This window comes from Zosterops lateralis, assembly GCF_965231275.1.
Source record: "Zosterops lateralis genome assembly, chromosome: 1".
Classification (NCBI taxonomy): Eukaryota; Metazoa; Chordata; class Aves; order Passeriformes; family Zosteropidae; genus Zosterops; species Zosterops lateralis.
The window spans coordinates 18,136,703-18,162,459 of record NC_139762.1 but is presented as its reverse complement, the minus strand read 5'-3'; the positions used below and the strand labels follow the sequence as shown (position 1 = coordinate 18,162,459).

The following is a 25,757-nucleotide window of genomic DNA, read 5'->3' as shown; positions in this document are numbered from 1 at the left end:
ATTTCTGTGAATTTATTCCGAGAATTTTATTTGTCCAGCCTGTATAGGTGGATACCAGCTGGTGGAGACTTTGGGCTATCATTGGTTTCCTTTCTTTCATTTATTTTCTTAAAGAAGCAAGGAGCAAGGGCTTTTTTTTCCTGAGGTGTGTGGGCATGTTCACTGCTGTGTATGTTTCAGATGCCCATAAAGGGAAGCATTTGTGATCCTGCACCCAGCCATGCCTTAGGGACCTGTGTTGGCAAAGTCTATACAGTGGAAGACTCAGCTTTCAATGCAAAAACTGTGATTCACAGACTTCTGGAAATACCTGTATATCTAATAAAATATTTTCAGTAAATTAATTTTGAAACATTCTGCATTGGTTTGGTTTTCTTCTTTTTAGGTAAACCCTGCTGTTAAATTTTTAGTGCTGGATAATTTTTTTCTTCTGGACTTCTTGGGCTGTAGTGGTCATTATGGAAGAAATAAAAATATTTTAAAATCAAGTGTTAAAATATCTCTTTTTCTTTGCAGTAGAGAAAACCAACAGTTTCAAAAATGTAGTTTGGGAGAATGTGTATACTTCAATTTCCAACCTATTTTTTTCTCTACATTTATGTAAAAATTGTTGTACTATTTTGTATTTGAAGTTTTGAGCTTTTCTTCATCATTGTGGATAGCATTCAGTTCTGCTATAATGTATATTCCATTTGCCAAGGAAAACCTGTTTAGAAGAGCAGTGATATCTGCAAATATTAGGTGAACAGCCCCCCCCTGCCCCCTTCTCCTGGTACCAAAGACTGAGGTGAAAGTACAGTCAGAACCTGGATTCAAGCCCATTTTGAATTCCAGCGTTGCTCTGTAAGCCACACTTCTTTTAGGGCAGGAAGTAGAAGTGCACAGATAGAACTTGCAGGGAATGGTACCTACCAGAACACAAACGAGAAGAAAATCATGGGATAACTTATTCTTGTGGAAGAAGAGCTGGAAATGCTGAAGTTTTTTGCCCCAGCAGTTTGTCTTATGTTCATGTTGCCCAGAAACAAGCTTGATAAGAAAAGACTGATAGAAAGACTTGTTTAGAAAAGAACGTCCACATGGGAGTTAAAAGGACTTTAGATGTTTTAGATAATTTCCATCTTTTCTATATGAAGCTCATTTCAGTTGCTTTGTTGGTCATTCTGGTATATAGAGATTCATTGTACACAATAAGAAAAGAAAAAAAAAATTCTTTAGTGGTTTGAGTATTACTCAGTCATGAGACACATGAGCTCACTGACCTCTGCCAGTGTCTTATATGATGCTGGAGGGAGCCACTCCTGAAGGGAGGACACTGGCATGATAAAAAGCATTATTCCACCTCTCACGATCTGCTTATTGGCCTCTTCCCTTATCTGGCTCAAACCCAACTTCTTGCCAAGCAAAAATTGTTTTGTCCTGGTCATCATCTGGTGCTCACAGCCTCTGCACCTGGGCTGTACCTCACACATGAGCAAAGCACTCTTGCTTTTGCAGTGGTCAATTCTTCGAGTCATTAACCCTTAACATATCAGTTTCTCACAAGTGTTGATGTTTTGTCTCTTAAGACAAGGCTCTAAGGCACAGTTGTAGTGTACATAAATCAGCAAACTTTTTGGAACACACTTTGTATTAGGAAAAATAATTGATTTTTAAAATATTTTAAGTTTTAAGAAAACCATGTTGGCTTTTTGGACCAATATGTAGTGAGGAAATGGCATAGTATTTTACAATCTTGACAAGTTAATAAATCAATGTCTTGGTACAAAAATTTCAGGAAAAGTAAATGCACTTCAGTCTAAGAGCACACTCTATATTCAGTAAAAGTGTAGATTATTCAGACTTATTATGGAAGCCAAGTCATTAATATTAATTGAGCACAAATATTCTAGGGACTTCTTGAAATTTAAACAATGCAGAACAAATTCTACAGTTAAACTCATGTCTATAATTGCCATGATACCCAGGTCTTGACACTTGACAGCAAATTTAGCAGCTTCAAATCATATCCAAGTAATGTCTGTTGAATAGTATTTAACATAGAAAAAAGATTTTTTTAAATTGAATTTCGTAAAACACAACCATTGAAATGGGCCTGTGATTTAAAGAGTGTGGAGCATGCAAGCATGACAGACAGCTTAAAAAACATTACTGTGGAAGTGCTATACTGACAAAAGTGAAGGTACCTTTATGAAAATGACACACAGAATTTTCTAATACTTTGTGTTGGTTTTTGTCTTCTAGAGTATCAGGGCTTCAGGGCTGGTGCTGTTGGAAACCATTCTTTTTGGATCACTTCTTCTGTACTTCCCAGTAAGTCAAACTATAATTTTTTTAAAAAAAGTATTCCCTTGCCAACATTTTAAAACATTGTATGAATGACTCTGGTGAAAATATAAATGAAAAAACTATATATTAATTGTTAGTTTAATCTGACTATAAGATATGCTGTGTTCTGTAAATATTCTTTAAAATACTCGAATGTTTTGCTATATTTGTAGCAATTCTCCATTTTCAATTTGGTAAAAATTGCTAGTGGTTTAATTGGAAATTTTAGGGTGTTCTGGGTTGAGATTTTGCTTTGAAAGACAATACCTCTGTTACCTGTGGGGGAAAAAAGCAAGGTATGTAAAAGAAAGACACCGATTATACCAAATATTTCTCTGGAATGTAATATAAAGGAGATTAATTATTTCAGTGCATTACTGGCATGCATTTTGATGTTTCTGTAGATATGTGGTATCTTCAATATCATGTCTTCGGGAAAATTAGATAGCATTACCCTTACCCTGGAAGTGAAAAAAAAAAAAAAAAAAAAAAAAAGTAATTTCACAGTCATGTGAGAAATAGATCACAAAACTTACAGAAATATGTGTCTATTCTCTTTTCAAAAGTCCCAGAAAAACTGAATTTGTTAATTGCCACATAAACCCAAAACGATGACTAGATAAAGCTAGACATCAAAGTGTATATTGGTTGAAGTTGATTGCATGCATGTTGGGAGACAATCAAAGATGGAGTTGTGGACTATTTTAAAATATGTTTGTGTCCTCTTTCCTTCAGTAGTCAGAATTTTCTGTGCTTTTATAGACCATCCTGTAGTTACTGAAAGATGAGCTGGATAACAAAACTCTTCAGTAGCTGCAGAACAAGTAGGAAATAAAATGAAGTAAAATGTGTGAAGAATACTGTAAATAAACACAAACCATCGTGGAAGTTTTACGCATTATTTTTGGAATAGTGTGGACCTTTCAAGTTCTAAAGAAAAAATGTGCATTTCTCGGATAGTTTTATGTATTTTTTCATCTTTCACTTTGCAGAAGTCAGAGAAATTAAAGTTCTTGGTTTTTTCATGTTGGACGAAAGTTTTTTACAACTTGAAGTAAATACTTCTCCCATGGGTTTTCAGAGCTTCTTTCATATATCTTTTCAGTGAACATAAAAGGAAACCCATGCACTGCTTCCTCAGCTGGTGCTGTGGAGCATTTACAGAAATTCATAGCTTAAAGCATTATGCAAGGGATTTCCTTTCCATTATTGTCTCCTCTTTGCTTTCTCAGAGAGCCCTGGAGCCAGGTAATGGCTTCCCCAGGCAGATGCTCAATCAGAACCAGTCAGTGTCTGTGCAGCCTCAGCTCCAAAGTCTGAGAAGCCTCATTATAGCTCATCAGAGTTGCGTCTGCAGTCTGCTCACCTGTCACCTATTCTTCAGTTCATTTCCCAGTTCTTGTCCTGGTCCTCCATTTGTTGTGTTTCACAAAGGATGAGCATTCTTTGGTGGCTGTCTTCAGGCTTCAGGTGCTCAGCCCCTGGGACTCTGAGACACTGCTGTGGAGAAAGCCTTCTTTCAGTAGTTGACTTGGAGGACCGTGCTGTTGGATGCAAGATCTGGTGACCATCCACAGCCTATAAATGCAGAGGGAGAAGAAAGGAAGTGGTTCTGGGAGGGAGCAGTTCAATAACCCAAGTCCCCTCATCTCTTCACTGACATTTAAGCCCCCTCCCTATTTTTTATTTCTTTTCCCCACTGGCATTGAGGATGTTAAATGTACAGCAAGTGCAAAATGACAGTTTCATGAATTATGAGGAAAAAATTTTTTGCTGGAGATTCCCGATTATCCCACGTCCCAGATGAGATGTAGATACTTGACTAGAGTTCATCTTTCTCTGCCCATTTCGAGCTCCTACTATATAAAACTGTCTGCTGAGAACACATTCTATTAGAAATGAATAGACAAAGTGTACGACTTGGCTTCTCTCTTCTAGCAGTTTTATGTTCCCACGCTCCTTCCTGGGGCACTCTTCTTTCTTATACAGAGAATTACTAATCAGGCTGTTACTCCTACAGACTTGGGAAAAAGAAAAGAGAGCAATTTTATCATTTCTATTTGAGGGTTTTAGGGGAGGGATGTAGCAAATGTGGTAGTGAGGGGTCCTTTGCATTTTCAGACAGAGAAATTTATCCCTATTTCACTAACCAGAAAAATATGGTTTCATAAAACCAAAGATCAGAAATATCAACTTTCTAATATCCCTGTCCCTCAATTCACTGCAAGGAAGTTTTCATTAATTTCTGATTCAGGGCAAGACAGTGAAACAGTAAATGTGTGAAAGCTATAAAGCATAGTCTTTTTAAGAAAGAAAAGCCGCAAGGTGTGAATTATGAGGGGTGAGTCCTTGGAATGGGAACTCTTAATGTTTTGCTGTACATGGACAGAATCTAAATGTGCTCACCTGCTTATTGTCTGGGAAAGGAGCACAAAACAGAGTAGAATGACACGAGAAAGAAAACCCAAGCTTTAAACAGTCTTGTTTGCACCAGCTTACATTCACACACATACTCATTCATAGCAGGGTGTAGAGAATATATTACCTATATACATGTTAGTCATAAGTCATGTACCTGCAAAGCAGATTTTGTTTGTCCTGGGTCTTATTTATTTACCCCTTCATGTTATTTTGTGCTTTTATTTGCTTCCAAGAAGAATTGAGAATATTTTGTGACCTAGAGATATGGTTAAAGATGTAGTAATATGTGTAGTAAAAAGAGGTCATTGTTTCAGCTATTTGATTTGCTCCTCATTTTATGCTGGAGGAGTACATTAGAGCTCTAAGACTATTTAATACAGATCTCACATCTTATACACCTAAATTAGGCTGTTTTCTCCACAGATAGTAGGAAATGTGAGTTAACATGGAATGGAGTTCATAAGCACTACTGCAGTAGGGTGCTGTCTTTCAACATAATGCTGTTTTCCTTTGATATAATCTCTTCTTCTTCTATTGTGATTTGGAATGTAAAACTAAAAAGCTTTACTTTCACACTCAACCAAGTGTGGAATTACACAGTTTGGCTTAGTGCATATAACAATGTAAGGATATTAAAGGAAGGCATTGCAGTTCTCAATAACTGAAATCTCTATTCATTTGAGGATTCAGTGCAGAATTACATTCTTATTTAAAAACAAAATCCCCTTAGTTTTTCTCAACAGTGCTTTAAGTCTTTGGCATCTTTGTTCTCTGCTCTTCTGCCCTTCCCTAATTCTTTCTTTTTCTAGATCTGTTTACTCAGTCTGTCTCAGATTGTTTTGAGAGCCTTCAGCATACAAATTTCACTGTGTCTAGAAGGGGTTTATTGCATCTCTGACTTTCCCTACCCTCCAATTAAATGGAAACCAAAACCTACTTTGTTACATTGCTGAATTTCTTTCACTAATTGTTGTTGTTTTCATGCCTACATGCAGTAATCTATTCATAGTGTGACATCATTAATTGAAAAATAATATCACCAGTCAGCTGCTTTTGGTGAGAAAAACAGCTGTTACAATGCCCTTCTAACCAAATGGGAAGTGCAAATGATGGTCTCCACCTAAATTTATTATTCAAGTTCTGCTATACTCATAGCAACACTGATCTTTCCTGAATTATAAGCAGGCAGATGAGCTTTGTCTATTACAAATGCATAGATTTTATTCAGAAGCTGCTGGGCAGTTCACATTTCTGAAACTCTCATTTCTTATATTTTTTTGTAGTCTCATAGTAACCTCTCTAATTTGCCTTTACTTAGTTTTTCCAATTATCAGTGGATCTCCTCCAAATGAACATTAGGCTTTCTAATTGATTTTGTTTATATTTCTTTGTTCTTAGATTTTAAACAGAAAGCCAAAACCTTACCATCTTTTGGATGAGTCCCTTAATTTCAGTACTTGACATTTGAGGGGAGGTATCTCATTACTTTCCTTGTCCAGAAATACTATTTTGAAACATTTAGACCTTTCTTAACTCCCTGTCTTGCTAATGTTTGGAACACACTGCCACAAGTTTAAAGTCTCTTTGCTTGCTACAAAGACCTTCAAATAAAGTGAGCAGTAGCACAATGTTGTAATAGAGTAGCCTGCTAATTGCATTAGGGGTCAGACCTCAGCTGCTTTTAGACATCTGTAATGGGCACAAGTTGAAAAATAGGAGATTCTGATAAGGTATGAAGAAATGGGGTTTTTAGCTGTGAGGATTGTTAATTACTCTTTGTCCAGAGTTTATGAAATAACCATCTTTGAAGGTGTCAGGACTTGACTGGGCCCAAGTCTTAACAACCTAACCTAGTTTTGGGCAGGGGACTGGACTAGATTACCTCCAAAGCTCCCTTGCAAATGAAATTCTCTGAGTCTGTGTTTCTTATGTATGCATCCATAGCTGAGACAGTCACCCTATGCTCACCAAATCCTGAAGAGGAACTGGGCCTTTTATGACTTGTTTTAGACTTGGAACTTGAAGATAAGGTGCATCATGGCCAACACTTCATGGATTGTAAATTAAGTATTTGCCTCAAATGGTGATGAATTCCATTCTAGGCAGCTAGGATTACCTGATACATTAAATAGTTCCCATACTGCTAGTCTACATCAACTGAAACTCCAAAATACATGCAATGGATTGTATGATATAATGATATGATACAATGATATGATATAATTTCTACGGTCAGTGATTAAAGTTAAGTGAGTATGATGATGCAAATACCAAGGGAATGATTTCTTCTCCCTGTTCTTGATATGGCAGATAAGAAGTACTAGATTTAAATTCCAGCAAGTGAAAGTTATTAGACAATGGGGCTGAATCTTGTAAGAGTGAGGTCAGCTAGATCATAAGATGGACTAGCTTTGGAGGCTGCTGAGTATCTTTTTCAAAACCTGCCATTTTTTTCTTTCACTCTTCTCTTCCTTTGGCTAAAAAATCCAAATTCATTACAGTTTTACTGTTTTTACGGACTGCAAATTATAACAAGGCACTATTGTTTATCAGTTTAGAGAAATGGAGCTGTGAGGTGGGAGGCATTGATTTCCTAATGCTCATGTAGTAGTTCAATAGTGAATCCTGGAATAAACTTTGTGCTCAGACATCTTGTTGCATGTGTTATGTGTTAAGATCTGTTTCTGGGACTGTCTTACTCCCTCTTTCACACTCAATTACCTATCCTTTTGTGTTAGGAGAAGTAATGGAAGGTGGGGAGTTGTGGAGCTTAGATATGGGGTTTTTTTTCCCCTCAAATGATCCTTATGTGTGTTAGCATGGAAGAAATGAGCTGTGGAGTTTAGGAGCATGAGACTGTGGTAGGTCCACTAGTGATAACAGTCTTGAGAAGAGCAAGGTCACTGGAAAGCTCTGGTTTTGACATTAATGAATGTGAAAATAGAACTCTGCAAAATACTCCTATGCATTTGTCCTTCAAATAAGGGATGAGTTACAAAAGCACACTCACTGTTTATTCTAAATACATTGATGTGCACTGAGGCCAACTGAAAACTGCTTTTTCCAACACATTTAGTGCTGCAAGACTGCTCTGGTACCCCAGATGTTTCAGGTTGATTCTTTTTCAGGATATAACTGCATTGCCTTTACTCACAAAATAGTGTTTAAAGCTTTCAGAATGAACAGTTGTCATTTTATTTTTGTTCAGGTAAAGAACACACCTGTCTTTGGTGTTCATGTCACTGAAGTCCAAGCAGACGGTGTAAATATCTGCTCTAGAATAATCAATACAATTTTCCATAGTACTCTAGGAAAGCGTCTTTCCATTTATTTGGATCACAGTGGGTTAGATATCCAGCCAATGCATAAGGCAGATTTTAAATACCATGTTGCAAGGATATATATACATTGTATGCTTGGGCGTTGAGGTGAGGGAACCAGGCAGAAGATGCAGAAGTTAGTCTCTCTTGGTCAATGTCCTTGTCAGATGAACATGCTTTCTGGAGTTAACATGCAACTGGTAAAACAATACCTTATTTTTTGAGAGCCAGCTTACTTTAAATGCAAAAACCAGAAGTCAGGTGGTGTTGCCTCTGCATTACAGGCTACAAAGTACAGGAACCTCATAGGTACTGGAAACGCTTGTGTCCTTGTCCTGAACCATGCTACGAAAAATGTTTATGGCTGTTTTTACTGATTAGAAGCAAGCACTGAATATTTTCTGCTTTTTGAATATGTTTATTTAAAATGTCAGGAAAAATAAGATACATGTGATAGTTCTTCATGGTTCTGTTCACTAATCTACATAGCTAACCTAAAAAATTCTGGCAGCTACTGTCAGGGAGATAACTAGAGGCTGTTGTATATGTGATTATCCACATTAAGAACTATGTTTGGGCACAGCTGTATGTCTCCTGTTCTTAGTTACATATTGGCATCTCTGTGTATATGACAAAAGTTTAGGGTATTGGAAACTCAGTAGAGCTGTCACCTCATAAATTCTAAGAGATTGTACGGGTGGAATTTGGTGAGGGGTATTTGTGTATGTTCTCTGCATTTGTGTATGTCTGTGTGCTCAGGTTACCTTAAGCTGGAAAGGACCTCAGGAGGCTTCTACTCCAACTTCCTGCACAAAGGACAGTCAGCTATAAGACTTTACACAAGACAAGGTTACTAAAGGCTTTATCCAATGGGTCTTAAAAACCTGCAGAGATGGAGACTACCCAATCCGGCAGTGTGCAGGCATGCAATAAAGTCTCATGGTTGTAGGTTTTTTTGGATAGTGATAAAACATGGGATGTTGCTGGAACATATCATGGGACTTATACATGGCAGGCTGAAGATAGGTCAGTGAAGGTACAGGTACTGATTTTACTCTTTTATTCTTTCACATCTTGGACTCTCATGCTCATCCTTGTGGCATTAATTGTGATTCCATGACAAAACTCGATCTTCCCTTTCCATGAATTTGAAGGTGCAGTAGGTATTGTATAAGGACATTGCTATTTTTCCTACTCTGAGAGCTTTTTCTTAAGTTCAAAGGGTACATTTGTCAGAGTCTGAGTTCACTGAATAGCAAAGTTTGTGTGAAGGGCTTGAGAGTCGGAGAGGAAAGGACAGCAGCCGGTGACCTGAGCCAACTGCCACGTTGGGTTTTTGGTGACCTTTTTATTTTAAATTGCTATCTTGCACTGCCAGCTTGCAGGCACTTATGTGGTACAATCTTGACAGGCCTTCATTCAGATAAATTAATCTTGTAGTGAGGGGAGCAGAGCAAGATCTTGTGGTCTTTCCTCTTTACTCATAATTCCCCTGAAGTAACTTACATGAATAAACTTACACATATAAGAATTTGTAGATAAAACTCTACATTAATATATTCTTTTTAAAGAAGTGATGTAAAAACAGTCCCAAAAAACAGTGCACAAAATTTTAGCCATTGGATTTAAATTTTTTTTGATACAGCTTGAGCAGTAACGTGCACAAGTTAAAAATGTGCTACATTTGAAAAGTAAAAGTGTGGGGAGCTCTTTTCTGATCATAAAAAGCTTTGAAACAAAACTATCAGAGGGTAAAATGTGGGTGCATTCAAATGGAGGAAAATAGCGCTGGGACGCTATTCATGGTATGTTCCTTACTGAAGCCCAGAACCATGCTCTAATAATCCATCCTCATTGCTCTGCCCTCTAAAGCTGAACCATTTGGTGCTTGGCAAGCACTCGAGCAGGAGACCACAGCAGGACCACTTCCATGCCGAAGAATTACTGAAAAAATTTAATCAGTGAAAGCCTTCATTTGGCCCACTGTTTCTTCTGAATTAGAGTTAGAAAAAAGGAAGAAAGTATTTTATATATCATATAAATATATATATATATATATTTTATATATATATATATATATATTTTATTTATATTTTATATATATATTTTATAATATATATATATTTTATCTTTTATGTTTAGTCTTTCATGTATCTTTTATACAATTCTCGTTGGGTCTCAGAGCAAATAAGCTAGAAAGGATTGGAATCATTTTCTCAGCCAAACATTTTGATGACCACATTGATCACTTGGCAAGTGAATTGAGTAAATAGCAAGATGCTTAGAATATGTTTGAATTTTACTCTAGTGACTTAAATTGATGAAAAAATTGACACATGAAAAAAAAGGCACTCTCATGTATTAGTTCAAAATATGTGATAGACCTTTTACAGGAAAGCTATTGAAAGACAGAATATTACATTTTTATTAAATTGTAAAACTAAAGAGGCAAGAAGTTTTGATAGTATAGATGAGCCAGGATTTAACTGTGCCAGAAAGGAAAATATTAAAAATTTTAGTTACCACATATTCTCAGTAGGCAATAGCTCTTGCATCAGTGAATTACCTTCTCTCATTAATTTAGCACCTGAGAGATTGCATGTTGGCGGGAGATAAATTTCAGTCATTCTTTTTCACTTATCCAAGTGTCTTTCAGTGAAAGTTGTGAACGTGTTCCTTTTTTTCCATCAAATGTTTTTTTCTCTTTATTTATTCATGCTTTCATACCTAAGACCCAAGGAACAACACCTATAGTCAAGTGAAAGGCCTGTAGATTGTCTTTAATCTTGCTGAACTTACTAGATTCATCTGTTGCCTGCCTTGTGGTTATCGTGATCTGCATCAAAGTGAAAGCAGAAGCAGTTCATGCTTAAGGAAGACTTGAGCTAGACAAGTTGATACTACCGTGCTGCTTCCGATTTGAAATTGGGTGCAGTTATAAACCAATGCTGTCAGGGGAAACTGGTGATGCTATAACTCATCATGCCTTGGAATATGAGATTGAGATAAGACATTGACCAGTATAATATGTTCAGGTGAAACATGATATCCTACCCATCATCTTCCATGTCATTTGACAGACTACTCTGCATCAACACAGAGGAGAAAGAAAAGACAGTCTCCATCTCAAGGCTTGTTCCCTGTGAATAATACAGGAGCTGAATTTTGGGCTTTTTTCTCCTTTGGTTTTTCTTCTCAGTTTCTCTTCTTTTATGTATGAATGCATTAGGTATTTCCTAACCATCTACTCAGATTTTAAGTGTTGCATCATGAAGGGTGATTAATGGCCAATTATTAGAAGAGATAAGAAATTCAATACATTACAATGGAGAAAGAGGAGAGTTGATGTTTTTGGAAGAGATCCTTAAGAAAGGAGACTTCATCTGTCACAGATAAAGCTGCCCATAGTCATTCTACAATCTGAGAACTGAGAGGATGCAGACAATGGTATCTTTATGGATTTTAATATCAACTGCTAGAAGTTAAGCAGTTTGCAGGCAAAAGTATATGAAAACTAGTGAAATATTTGCACTGGAAAAATTTTACAGAATTATAATACTGATAATGCAAAGTTTTTATTACTGCGTAGCACTTCTAAATATCTCCTGTCTAAACTCTGAGATTAGGGATCAGTGGAATTTTAATCAGTGCTTTTAACCCAAGACCACATATCATCTGATATAAATAGGAAATTAGCTTTTTGCTTGTAGAGAGGAACTGGAAAAAGTAATATAAACACTTATGAGAGTAGAGACAAGTTTACAATATAACATATAGGTTGCAATATGAAATTATCGAAACACATCAACAAATACCAGTGCACAAGCTATTCTGTATTTCTGCTAGTATTGATAATAGTAGAGTCATCTGACAAAAATATCAAAATTTTGGTTTGACAGGATTTAAAAAAATGAAGTTAGGGGCCAGCAGGTCAAAAATTTGCCATGTACCTAGCCAGATGGATTTCTGAAAATGAGACATTCAAACGACTGGTGCCTGGGTCTAAATCTACATCACATCCAGTAGGGAAAGATGAGATTTCTGTTCTTAAAAGTAAAAACAGTACAGCAGATGCGACAAAAGATGTCCATTAGTGCAAGCAATTAGTCTTTACAAAAAGCAGCTTTTTCCTATGTGATACAAACTTTCTCATGTCTTGGATATAACTCTGTTTGTTGGAATCACATACAAAAAGCACTGTTTTCAGCAAACAATGTCTTATACAAACTGTTTAATTTCTAGATTTTCTGCCTTTGTGGGACTAAGCACAGATCTGCAAATATATGCAAGTTTTGAGGAAGCTATTAGGAAATATCATGTCCTTCATAACCAGTATACACTTTCCATGTGCTGATCTCTCTGAAATCTGAATCCAGAGTAAAATTCTTTATGATGCTGTGCAGTAAGTTCTGCACATTTTTGATGGGAGAGAAAACAAACAAACAAAAGAAGCAAAGAAAAATAGTCAATTTGATCAAAGCTCTTGTCAGAAATGGATGTCAGGATTTCCAAAGTAAAAAATTTTAAAGACATTCCAAGGTAATAGATATGGACAAAATACCTGCAAAAAATAAAAGGATGAAATGAATCTTTCATTGCACAAAAGGTTGTAAGTGGAAGAGAATAAAAGCACAGCAAAAAGTCTAATAAAAACCTGTGAAATTAATCCAAAATTGAGCAACCAAACAGTACAGAAATGAAAACAAGATGCAAATGACATCTTGTACCTTAACACAGTCAGAACTCTTACTGTCACAACTACATGTTATAGGAGATTTTTATAAAACCACAGATTGTACATTCAGTGCTTGTTCTTTGCTTGCATACAGTTATTTCTCACTACTCCTTGCAAGCTTTCTTCTCCTTTCCTAAAACACCACTTACATAATTGTAGAAGATAAATGTTTTATTCTTTCCTTTTGCTTCCTCTGTATTGATGCTTGGGTTCTCATCTCATATTTAAATTATGAACCCTTTGGTACAGGGATGCTTGGCATTGCTGTGCTGTGCGCAGCAGGGTCCTGATCAATGAGTGAGAATCACATTACAAATGACTGTTACTAATAATAACAACAGTGAAACTGTTTAAAAATGTTTTATTTAAAGTGTGAGCAAGGACACAGTTAATGGTGAATTTCTTGTATCTTCAGAGGACTGATGGCATGCAACTGTTTTTATACTTCTAGAGAGTATAGGTACTTTATGAGAATTATCTGAGAATATTTGAGTTATGCTTGAAAGTATTAAGCCATAAAAATAGTAATAGAAAAAAGCCTAATACTGGTTCCATTTGAAACTGCTCTACTAATTTCTATGGAGGTGCACTGAACTAGCATGAGAAGACATGCATTAGATGATAAACAAAGCAGTTGGAAATAGTAGAAGAAAATTCATTGCGCTCAGTAAAAAGCATCAGTCTGTAGGATTTAAGGTAACAGAGGGAATAGTGGAAACGCTGGCAATGTGAAGGGGCAACAGCAAGAAGTCCCAGTTCTACTGGAATGAGTATTTCTGTCCTCTTATGAATAGACATGGTGTTGAATCTGTCCATTTTTAGGGGCCTGACCTGAGGTCATAAGGTGCCAGTGAATGCATCCAAGTGTTCCATGTAAAGTGGAGCAGCTCTGTTGGTGTGGGTTGAAACCAGGCCAGCTTCAGATCCATCCCTGAGCTGCCTCACGGGGGGCATGCCTTTACACAAAAGGGACTTTGGACTCTCTCAAACTAACCAGGGATTTAAAACTACTTTTGCATGGTCTGAGTAGGCTTACTCAGTCCCTTGGTTTGCCCTTGGCAGCAAGACTGGGTCCTACACATTAGCAGCTGAAGAGGGCTCAGAAGGGAGTTAGATGTTACATAGTTTGGCACCAGCATGAGTTGGGAGGGTTCAGGTACACACTAAATTAGACAAAGTTTTTGTGACTTACAGCAGCAAATAGTCTTGAAGCTAGTCCTTTAGATGCCTTAGAACCCTTGGCAAGTAATGATTACTGGCATACTTGTCTTGTTTTCTCTTATATATTGTAGGCAGTAGAGGGTGCTTGCTTTGTATGTCACATTTGAGATGGACTCAGGGCTGGTGAGAAAGGCAGTGAGCCAAAAAGCAGGCAAAAGTAAACCTAAAAAGTTACTTGGAATACCTGGAAACTTTATCAGTGTCAGGGTCATTGTTTATAAAAATAATCTTGAAGGGCCAAATGCACTGGGAAATGAAAGCCATAGTCATAGCATACACACACATAAATTCTGATGTATTCTGAATGTGTTGCACTGGTGCATGTGGGCAGATCCACCAAAAAGGCCAAGTGTGTTCCTTGGGTGTGCTGCAATCTTGGTGCTTTGTGGTGGAATTTGGGACAGGAGAGCGTTCTCTATGCTGCTGCCATGGCTTGCTGCCATTACAGCGGCAGTGGCTTCATCTCTGGCAGCATTTGCTGACTGAGAGGGTGTTACAAAGAGGTTTGGGTCTACTTTGTGGTGTGTACAAAGTTTGGAGAAGAAATGTTTTTTCATAAAGGAATCTTAATTGTTCTTTGTTTAACTATTTTTCTGTTAAATTTATATGGATACAGTTTTTCCTGCATGATCAGAGCACTTTTGATCATTTTTACTGAATGAAATGTTTAAACCTGTTACATGTATACACAGGTATGCTTTGTATAGCATATGCTGGTACTTATGCAGACTGGGATGAAATCATTACAAGATATATTAAAAAAGATAAGATAAATATAAGAAAGATATTAAACTATTAGAGAGTGTCCAAAAGAGGGCAATGAGGATGGTAAAAGGGAAGTCGTGTGAAGAGCAGCTGGGATCACTTGGTCTGTTCAGCCTGGAGAAGAGGAGGCTGAGGGGAGACCTCACTGCAGTTACAACTTCCTTGTGAGGGGAAGAGGAGAGGCAGACGCTGATCTCTTCTCTGGTGACCAGTGACAGGACAAAAGGGAATGGCCTGAAGTTGTATCACAGGAAGCTTAGGTTGGATATTAAAAAAAACACAACCCCTTCACCCAGGGGGTGTCTGGGCACTGGAACAGCCTCCCCAGGGAAGCAGTCACAGCACCAGCCTGAAGAAGTTCCAGAATCATTTGGAAAATGCATTTGGGCTCATGGTGTGTTTCTTGGAGCTATCCTGTGCAGAGCTGGGAGTTGGACTCAATGATCATTGTGGGTCCCTTCCAACTCAGCTTATTCTGTGTTTCTGTGATTCTGTGACATTTAGGAAGAAAGGTAAAGAAAGTTATGTTGGCATAAGGAACTCCTTTTCACTTATCCTTCAAGGTTTTTATCTTGTTCAGATTTTTTCTTCCTTTTAAATTTTGGAGTTTTCTATAGGAAATAATTTGTTCTAAATAACCTACAGTTATTTAAAGCATGGATCTATTATTTAACCTTCAGATCTCTCCTTCTATGTCAAATCATGTGTATAAGTTGTCACATTAGTCAGAGTCAAAAAAAATTATGTATTCCAGCAGTATGTTGTCGAATGTACAAATCTTGCCTAATTTGTTAACAACCTAATCCCCAGCACATACTGGAATGCTATATACAGAGCAAGTGTTCTTAATGTTCAACTCTTTCTCTTAAATTCTTAATCTGGTGTCACCAGCACACTGAACCCTTGAAATGTGGGGTTTTTAAAAAAATCTGACAGGTCTTGCTGGCCCGTGGAGTCAGCTTATCCTTTTTTCTGTCTTTATTGATGGCATTGCCTTGAAATCTGTAGAGAACAAATCTATAAAAGTCTGTGTAGTGGGTTATTTAGTCAGCTATTTATATCTTTATTTATTAAACTTGTGTCTCTTTCCAAGCCTTCAGGCATTTTTACATCTTTGAAATCATAATCAAAATAAGTTACTGCCATAGTGGCAGGCACTTTCTGTTCAAGTAATCACCAATTGTTACTACAAGAAGGCAAAATGCTGTCATAACAAGTATTTTAAAACCCTAAGGAACATGTTTATTAACTGTTAATTCAATGTAAGGCTCTGTTAGAATATCATATGCTCAGTTGTTTGAAGACTCTGGAATTCTGAAAGATAGCTGAATCAGAAACATACTCTAAATGCTTACCATGTAAGCCTTAAGCAAGATTAATGAGTTAATTATTGGCAACAGTAAGGTATCTGCCAATTTCAGATGTCATCAAGAATGCATTTAAAAAAATAAAATTCTCTTTTATCTGCTCTTCATGTAACTTTTCTGGAAGCAAAACACATTCCAATATACTAAATTTGCAGGACAAGAAATTTGATCTGTTTTGATCCTGAGCTGAGATGTCTTTATATGAACTGTAATTACTGCTGTTGGTCATGGGATTAACAAATAGTAAGGAGCCCTCCTTTTCTCAGGCAGGATATCTTGTCTGTTTAGGATAAGGGACATCAGTGAAAATGAAACCTCTAATATATTATATTTTTCACAAGTGTCTATGAACTAGGTTAACCTGATAACATCAAAAGCCTTTTATATCAAATGATGTAGTTGTGCAAGGCACTCATTTCTGGTTTGACTCTCCAGTGTGTATAGCAGACATCAGATGTGATCAAGAACTTGCAGACATGACATTGATAGATAGCTAATTATATTTGATACCATAATTAGAATGTGTTACTGTTCATAGTTATAATAATTATAATAATAATAATGGATCAGATTAAACAAGGACATTGATAGAATGAATTCTTGAGAAGACAGTAAAGGGGAGAACAAATGCAAGAAAAAGTATGGAACCTTGGTCTATCTTCAAGTAATGTGTAGTCTTCAGTCATTAAGGAATAGATTAGAGAACAGGAAAAAGTTGAAAAAAATTGAAAGCAGAGTGAAAGAGAGAAAATTGTATAGAGCACAAAAAAGTTTCTGTTGCTAAACACTGAGTTCTTTATTGGTCTAGAGAGCACAGCAGACATTCTTGGGATTTTGAGTTACCTTGAGTTATCTAAGCAAGTTCAAAGAAATGGGTTTTTTTTTACCCTTCGTGTGTATCTTTCCTAAAGTAGATGAAATTTTGTGGCATGATACACTGAGTCTGCTAGGTTAATTTTCTCAGACTGTTTAAGGTAGTGCATTTTTCTCAGACATGTCGCAAGCAATCCCATCAAAATCTGCCTGAATGGATTTGTTTTAAATCATAAATACTTGTGTTATATATAGTAAATGTTCAAGAACCTTGAAGAAAAAGAAGGTCATGGCCTTCTGAGTGCTCACAGCTCCTCAACTAAATATGAGTCTTGAAATATTTGTTTTGGGCAGTCTCACATACGAGGTCTCACCACTTGGTTGGTCTATCTCATTGCCATCTCTCTATCTATTTTAGCAGCTTGACTTCTCTTTTAAAAAATTGTTGTGTTTCTTCCTGTCCCCCCTGCCAGTTATTTTGGTTTCTCTTTGCCATCTCATTCTTAGTTCTGGTGACAGCTGTTAATTTTGCTCTTAAATATTTTTCCCTTCTGCTTTTATGCTGTTTTTTATTGTATCGTTAATACAAGCATCTTGGGAGGGTGGAGAAGGAAGTTCATATAAATAAATAATTGCAGTTAAATGCAGAGGACTGCCTAGCAACAAAATGCAGTGGAATATGTCTCTCCTGCTAGAAGGTGGGCCTTTTCTTCGATAAATCAGTGAAATGTTTGGAGGACTCCCCCTGTGCTCAGGAAGGAGTGGAACATTTGAAGAAAGCCTCCTTCTGCTGTTTTATCTGTTAATGAATGCATTTTGTGGACCGTGCAAGTGAGCTGTGCCAGGAATGCAAATAAGTAATCTTCTCTGAGAAGGCTGTTATTTCTAATGGCTTATTTTTGCAGCTGCAGCAACAGGGGGGAACCAGCAGGTACTGGCTATAGGTATTTCAGTTGGTGTCTCTCAAAAGAGACCAAAGATGCTTGAATAGTTTAGCCATTAGCTGAGAACGTGTTTCCCCATATACCTTCAATTTTTATCACACAAAGTCTTTTAGGCACCCAACTTACTTAACTTGGGTGAGCATTACAATCACAGATTTCAGTGCTCAGTTTTGGTGCCTTGAGGTCAAATGAGATACTCTTTACATGAGAGGGCTTTTTGCTCAGTCAGGGAACAGACACCAGCATGACTGCTTTGCTTGCTTAGGCAGCTGGATGTCCTAGAGAGAGAAGGATTTGTGCTTATCATCTGCCTAGTTTTTCTCCGTAGGAAAACAACTTTCTTCACCAGAGCTGCAGACTTGAACTCTTTCTTCAAGTGCACTATGCAATCTTTACTTTCTTACCAAGTATAGGTGGTAAAACCCCCAGCCTATACACAGCATTTTTATTCGATATTCCTTTAGTTAATGTGTTCCTTCTGGATGTGACACTTGGGTCCTGTTCCCCTCTCTGGCTCAGAAGATACAAACTTGTACCACCTTGAAGAAAGTTTGACTGATTTGTCTCTAGGATGCAATAGCATGGGAGATGTTCAGCCTATGGTGCTGATACTGTTACATTCCACATTGTTCCTTTAAGCAGTAGTAAATAGGTATAAGCACAAGTATTAATCCAACTGCAGAGCAGTAGGAAAGGTGTTGTACCCACTGGTTAGATTATGTATTGGTTAAAATGGGGTGATCTGGCTTTAGAACTGCTTCAGGGAATGGTTAAGTTATTTTTAGGTATGAGCAGAAAGTAGCATATGGGCCTCAACTGTTGTCACTGAAAAAACATAGCTTGAATTTGGTTGTTTTCCAGGTTAAATCATTCACTGTCAAGAGCTTTCTTCAGAAACCTGCAAATTGTTGCACTGCAGACAGGTGTGTTGTTTTGTATAATCCCACTAAATTTTCAAAATAATAAAAAATTGCTCCTCTGAGGTTTTTTCCTTATTCACAATAAATTTCTTTATAGTTAATGTACATGTTTGAAATAAATGGCAGTTACAATCACATTAAAGAAACCCTAAGTTAAAGAGGGAGCATAGTACAGCAAAACAAACTGCAAATCCTAGGGCTGATCTGAGTGTCTGAGTTCAAATCTTTAGGACCTGAAAAGACTTCATATCAGGTGAGGAAAATTATTCAGGTTTTTAATGATAACTGAAAAAGACATTACATATCAAAGATATGCTTGTCTAATGCAACTTTACATCTCAAGTGTTTTTGTGGTGTCTCTTTCTTTTTAAAAAAGAAATTGCCCATGTCAAACAATTAAGAATTCATCAATAAGTGCATTTGGTAATGCAGTTTTCTGGAAAACCTGAATGTATGCAAAGGCTAGAAAATGCAATATTTGGAAGATGATATATGCCTGTTATTCCTTAGGGATTTTTACTGTTGCTGATTATTCAGGTCATGAGCAGCTATACAGATCATTGAGGTGTCATGAAATTTTGTTTCCAAGAGGAGGAGAATTTACTACTCTTAATTTCTCCCAGTCAATAATTTCACATTGTGCAACCTGATTCCTCTCTTTCCTGCATCATTAGACTTCAGACTTCTGATCAACTGCACAATGACCTCCACAGACTCTTTAAAGTTTTTCAAGTCTACACTCAACTTCCTGAAAATCTGCTTCAAGATTCATCTCTCCTACTTTCCATTTCCATACAGTGTTTCCAAGATGAGATTCCTGTTCTGAGTTGTTCTGTTTAGTTGGTTGCCACCTACATGTGTTGAAGCTTTTGAAGACTGCTCTTTCAGAGTCGAGTATGTTGTTCTCAAACTCTTAAATATCCTTGTGAGTTCTGTAATGAAAAGTTCTTCTCAGGCTCCTCTCAGTCCATCCAGCTCTGGTGCTGACACATTGCTGGAGATTGCTCCATGACAGCTTGTATGCTTAATCTTGAGATCAGTGCTTTCCATTTTAGGACTTTTTAATTTTTCTTTTCTAATGGAAATGTCACCTGTCCATTAAGAATCTGGCCCTCAATGTGCTAAATGTGTCTGTTACTTTCTGTACCATCTTATTTCTGTGTTTCTTCATTTTTCAAGAGTTGCCTTAAAATCCATTGAAACATAACTTTTGTTCTAGGTCCACTTCATTCCAAATCAGTTCAATATTCTGAGGTCCTTTGCATCCTTTGAGACACCCAGCTTAAAATAGCAATAAATATTAAATTAGGCTAAATAGTTCTGAAGGTTTTTCCAGCTCGTTCTCTTCTCTAGTATATCAGAGTTGATGGATGGACTTTACATGGTCTGACAGGTTACTAACTGCTGCCTGCACTTGAGAAAGAGGGAGTACTAAAAACTCTGAGTAAAACTTTAGACTGGCTATTTGCCGTGCAGGGATATTTTTTATTATTTTGTAAAATAATTTTAACTCTGTATATCACATTTAACTGTAGGCTGTGGAGGAAAGTAGGCACCTCTGGAGGACACCACTCAGGTGCCTGTAGAAGGATGATGTGGTTTGCCCTCTGCTGCAGTGATCCCCATTGAATACAGAGGGAGCTTGGGCTGACTGTCATGGAATTTAATGATTCACTTGTCTTCCCTGGCTCAGGTGTGTAGAATGTCTGCTCCAGATCCCTAGTCTCAATAGAAATAGCTTTGATATTATAATATCAAACCACCTTAGTTGAATGTGTAGGGAGTAAGACTTTCTCACATGCTGTGTGAAGGAGTGTTTTATGGCTCGTGGAGATGCCCTGTGAATTGTTCTGCAATAAAGTGTATTTCAGGGCTGCTTAGGATTGGAGGAGACTGATACTGATCTGTGTTGCTTTTCATAAAGCAGAAAACATTGGCACAGATACACTCAAATTATGCTATTTTGGAATCAATGCACTTTAGAATCAATGTGCATGAAAAGTACCTAACTTTTGAAAGAGAATCATGATTTTACAGGCAAGAAAGAAATCAGAAGAAATGCAACAAATCTATTTCTGCATTTAAATGTATAAGTATTCAAATAGTTATACAAGCATGTGATTAATTATATGCTGTTCTTTAAAAATCACCTGGGTGGCATATGTGACTGAAAGAAAATGACAGAACAAATTTAGATCAGATTATCTTGAATATAGAAATTTATTTTGCTGAATTTGTTTTAATTTCTTGGTTATAATAATTTTCAATATTCGCTCAACACTGTATAAATGTTTTTTGTGCATAGATTTCTTTAAACATTTTTTTTCCTTTTGACTAGACCAAAAAATTATGAGCACTCTGGCCCTCTTAGCCAAGCAAACTCCAAACAATTCTTTTGGAAGGTAAAAATGTTTGTATTAATGTGATTTAAGAACTATATTAATGTCTTCCCACTAGGAAGAAAAATAGTGTTTCATTCCTATTTCTATAGTTTCTACTGTGGAATGAATTTTGAGTTTGCAGATGTGGCTGGCTTCTTCTGGACTTCATTAATTACCCATAATTAATTAATTATGTTAATAACATAATTTGCTTGATATGATTAGTGTAGATTGAAGATTAATGTAGATCATGCCAGCAGAGTATGTCACTCATTTTTGCAATTCATCCAATTACCGGTAGCTTCAGTTTACCTAAAGCAGATTTATCAGACAGACATCCAGTCTTCATTAGGGAACATTAGGAGATGAAGTGTTCCCAGCACCTCTTCTGGAGGCTGGTCACGCCGTGGTCTCTGGCTCGTGCCCACTGCTGCTGTTGCTACAGGTGCATAAGCTGAAAATGAAAAGTCAATAGTTCCAGCAGAGATGTCTGCAGTAACCTAATCAGCACCGGCTGGATTGAGATGTCCGGCTGATATTTTGTAGAGGGAGTTTTTCTAAATTGCTTGTTGTCAGAATAAATACCAACAAAAATTGTCCTGAGGAGGATAGCAGACAGTTTTGCCCTGCTCTTTGCTATGGTTTAGCAGGGTATTTCAAAGTCCTGGTCTGTCCCCATTACCTTTTCCAAATAACTATCTTAATAGCTGATGTGAGTAAAATTCCTACCTTTACTCATGAAGCTGCCAACATGTAGTTCAGAGAGAGCATGTACAGCAAGGAAGGATGTATTTCTGAAGAACCTGAACCATCAGATAGCTTTTTTCCTCACACGGTTTGTGTTAAATACTTCTCTGGCTTTGTTAGATTAAGACAAGGAGATAACTATTTTTTGAATTCTAAATACTTCATGGTTTCCTTTTCCTCAGGTAGGAGTCACTATTTGGAGACATACAAATAACACCCCCACACATACACCTTACACTGTATATTTGTAGGCATTTCAGCTATAGTGTAACAATATCAAAAAGTCTGTGTGAGTCTCTTTTATGACCTGTGTCTTGCATTAAGTGTACTTGACAAATTGCTCTGAATAATTTAATCCATTATGTCTTGATTTAGCTGCAGCTCTTGCAAGATTTATTTTAATATAGACTACTTTACATTATGTTTTTAAAAGATTCCTTTTTCCTAAAATTACAGATGTGGTTTTAAAATTAATTGTTGTATTTTCCGGGGTTTTAATAAAATAATGAAAATACATAACCTTAAAACTATTATTAAAATGCGTCACTGGCTTGGCAAATGAATAGGCTGAAGAGATGTCAGGGTTTTTTCATTAGATATGGTTCAGTTTGTTAAAATGCTTCTCTTTCTGCTTCTTTGGTTATAAGAAAAGAGGATAGCAATGCACCCAATAAGTAAGTTTAGGGGTTTTTTTCACATATGAAGTGGGTAAACTAGGACATTCAGTTGACTGTTGTGATTTACCCAAGTGGCATGTCACATGGCAGAAGATGTATCAGAACAGATGAAAGAAGCAATTGGATTATAAAAGTTAGCTGGCAGAAGAAGCAAATATTTTAGAAGATATTTTGACTTTGCAGCTTCCTTTGATTTTCCACTTTTAAATTTTGCATCAGCATGAACAATTTTTGGTGTGCCTATACATTGCTGAGATAAAATGTCCTGATGAAGTTATTTCTATTAATTTTGCATTATGTTTTTTGAATGTAATGCAAACTATGAAAATAGAAGCTTTGAATGATTAAGGAGCTCAACTTCTCCTCTGTATTTCACTTGAGCTTCTCTTCTCAGCCTTAGTGTGCATGAAGCTGGAGCCCTGAATGCCCTGTCTGCTCATCTTTGCTTTTAGTGTTGCTGCTGGCAGATCACCTCTAATAAACTTCACTCAAGACCTGACCATTTGCTTGATCAGGAAACCCACATTTTCATATATTTTTCAGTATTTAACTGGAATGTAATTGAAAATCTTTTCATGTAAGTTTAAAAACATCAAATGAAAGAGTGCATAGCATCAGTGCTATATACGCTGCTTTTAGCACTCTTTTTAAAGACAGGAAGACAAATATTTTTTAAATATTTGGGTAGTTGCCTTTCAGTGAAGCCAACAACTACTGACTCCCTTACTAGCCCCTAAGTATCTTTAAATCAGATCAATTACTATGCATTAATTCTGTGCTTTCAGGCTGGGGTTGATAACCTACATGGGTCAGGAAAAGCATTTTGCTCTGTACAAAGCTAGGAAGATTCTGGTAGGCTTTAAATTTTCAAACACAACAGTTTTTGTTGTTTTTAAAGAATCTTGTTTAAACACATTTTAAACTTTCTGAGGCAGTGTCTTGATTTCAGTGGAAACTTCAGACATCCAGCCAAGTCCACATCTGGCCAGTTCAAGTGTCTGAATTGCTGAGATGAGCCAACTCTCAAGTCCTCAGGGACTGACTTCTGAGATGTTCAAGCTACTTTTAGGGTAACTGTAGGGTAACTGTAGACTGTGAGGTTGTCAGGAGGGAGCCAATATATCTGTGAGGGATAGACATCTATCAAAGGCAGAGAAATAGCTGACACATCCAAGCAGATGGGTAAGGTCATTTGGGCCAACCAAGCTCATTATTTTTTGGATCCCCTGAAAAGTATTTATTTGCTTCTTTTGCTTTATGGTACTGGTGAATTAGAAGTACGCTTGAGTGAGAACAGGGAAAGCATAGTGTGCAATTCAGACTTTATTTTCTCTTTTGCCTTACGTGGGACATGATTAAAACAAATAGATTTATTTTCAGCCTGGATTTTTCGGTGTTAGGTAATTTGTTTTTTGTGCTACACTTAGGCATGGTCTCAATGGAACTTCTGAGCCTCAGATGTTCTCCTTGTCTTGTACTGCTTTTACAGAAGCATCCAATAACCAGCAGTGGTCAAGAAGACACCTTTCTTGGACAAACATTTGCCCCTGGACTTTCCACGTCCAGCACCACAGTGCCTACGGCCCCTTAGACTGGGAGACCTCATACTTCCTGAATGACCATGTTTTACCTGTTTAGCATCACTACTCCCTGGGCCAGTACCATTGAAATCTCTCCTTGTATTTGAGAAGTTTGCAGGTGAAGTTAAATAGTTAATTCTATTACACTAGAAAGCTAAGCATGATCTCTGTGTTTGGAAATAGATGCAGAGAACAAACCTGGTAATCCAGTGTTCCTAAGTGATTTGTTTCTCCTCAGTTCCTCAGAGAGTTCCCACAACAGCCTGGGGTAGAGGTCTAGTCCTTTTGGTAATACTTGTTTTTATGCTTTGTTTTTCCCCAAAGAGGGTGTAGACCTGGTGTGCTGTCTTTCTTTGTATCTCTTTTCTTTTGTTGGTTGTGAATTGACACTTGGAGTACCCTTCAACCCTTAGCATTTATAACCAGCTCAGATGGGGCATCAGCTGATGTCTCTCATAAGTTAATGAACTGTTTTGTGACAAAGTTTTATCCTTTATTAGGAAAAAGTCCTGGATTGCTCTTCCTGACTGTGTGGGCCTTGTTGGGCATAAAAATTCATTTGTTGTGATCAAATCTGTCTACAGAGTGAAAGCATGTCTCTTTTTAAAGCCATTGTGGATTACATGTTAGTTTTTCATTACTTGATTTTAGAATACTATTCATTAGGCCAAAGGAAATAGGAGTAGTGAAGCTGGATCATTAGTAAGGCTTAAGCAAAGGCTACAATTTATGATAAATAAATGCATTTTCAGTCCCTGCATTCAAATAATTTTTAAATAAATATTTCCAGAACTGGTAGGATCTGTGGCATATCACTTTCTCTTCAAATCGGAGGAAATGCATGACAGCTTCTTGGAAATCAAATGGATGTTTGTATTCCTCAAAATAATCCACTCAGGGTGTACTGTCAATAATTAGTTGAAATCTCTCTTATGAACAGAGGAAGGGGGAAAAAAAGAGGGGAAATAATTGAAGATATATTCATAAAAGACATTCTAAATATGCTGTCTTTTGTCAAACCAGAATGATCTTGAAGATTCTGTTTGCTTAATCTCCAGTTAAATCTCTCAGGGGGCTAAATGACCCAACTATAAAATATGCATTCTATAAAGAACTTTAGAGATCTGTTGTTACCGCCTGATGGGGATGAATCCATAGTGTAATAAAACCTAGTGATAGCAAAGCATTCTAATGAATGAAGTTCTAGAAGTCTGGCTTTTTATTTTACACTGGTGCTGGTGGTTATGTGCTTATATGGGTCATGATCATCCAAAAGACTTTACAGACAAGACACGCCTTTGCTGAAACACAGAAAGAGGTATAATATGTATTAATAGAAATTATAAGATAGGCAATGAAAGAAACACCAATATCTACAGTTGAAAGTATAGTGGGAGGGAAAAGGAGATTTCAGTAGGCTGAATTTCAAGCTGGACTTCGTGTGGATGATGAAGAAAAAAAATTGTCTTCTTTTATGAAGAAACCCAGAAGATCTTACTTAAATGACTGCAAGAATTTTGCTTGTGACATACATCTTA

The 25,757-nt window shown here is 36.9% G+C and overlaps 1 protein-coding gene across 1 annotated transcript in view; it reads left to right on the top strand.

Moving 5' to 3' along the window:
• GPR158 (G protein-coupled receptor 158) overlaps positions 1-25,757 on the top strand; it is a gene marked incomplete at its 5' end in the record, with an annotated part of 188,759 nt that overhangs the window by 102,471 nt on the left and 60,531 nt on the right. Inside the window, one exon of the mRNA XM_083863219.1 lies at positions 2,245-2,313. Coding sequence (XP_083719345.1) covers positions 2,245-2,313 — 69 coding nt within the window. The remainder of the gene's footprint in view (positions 1-2,244; positions 2,314-25,757) is intronic.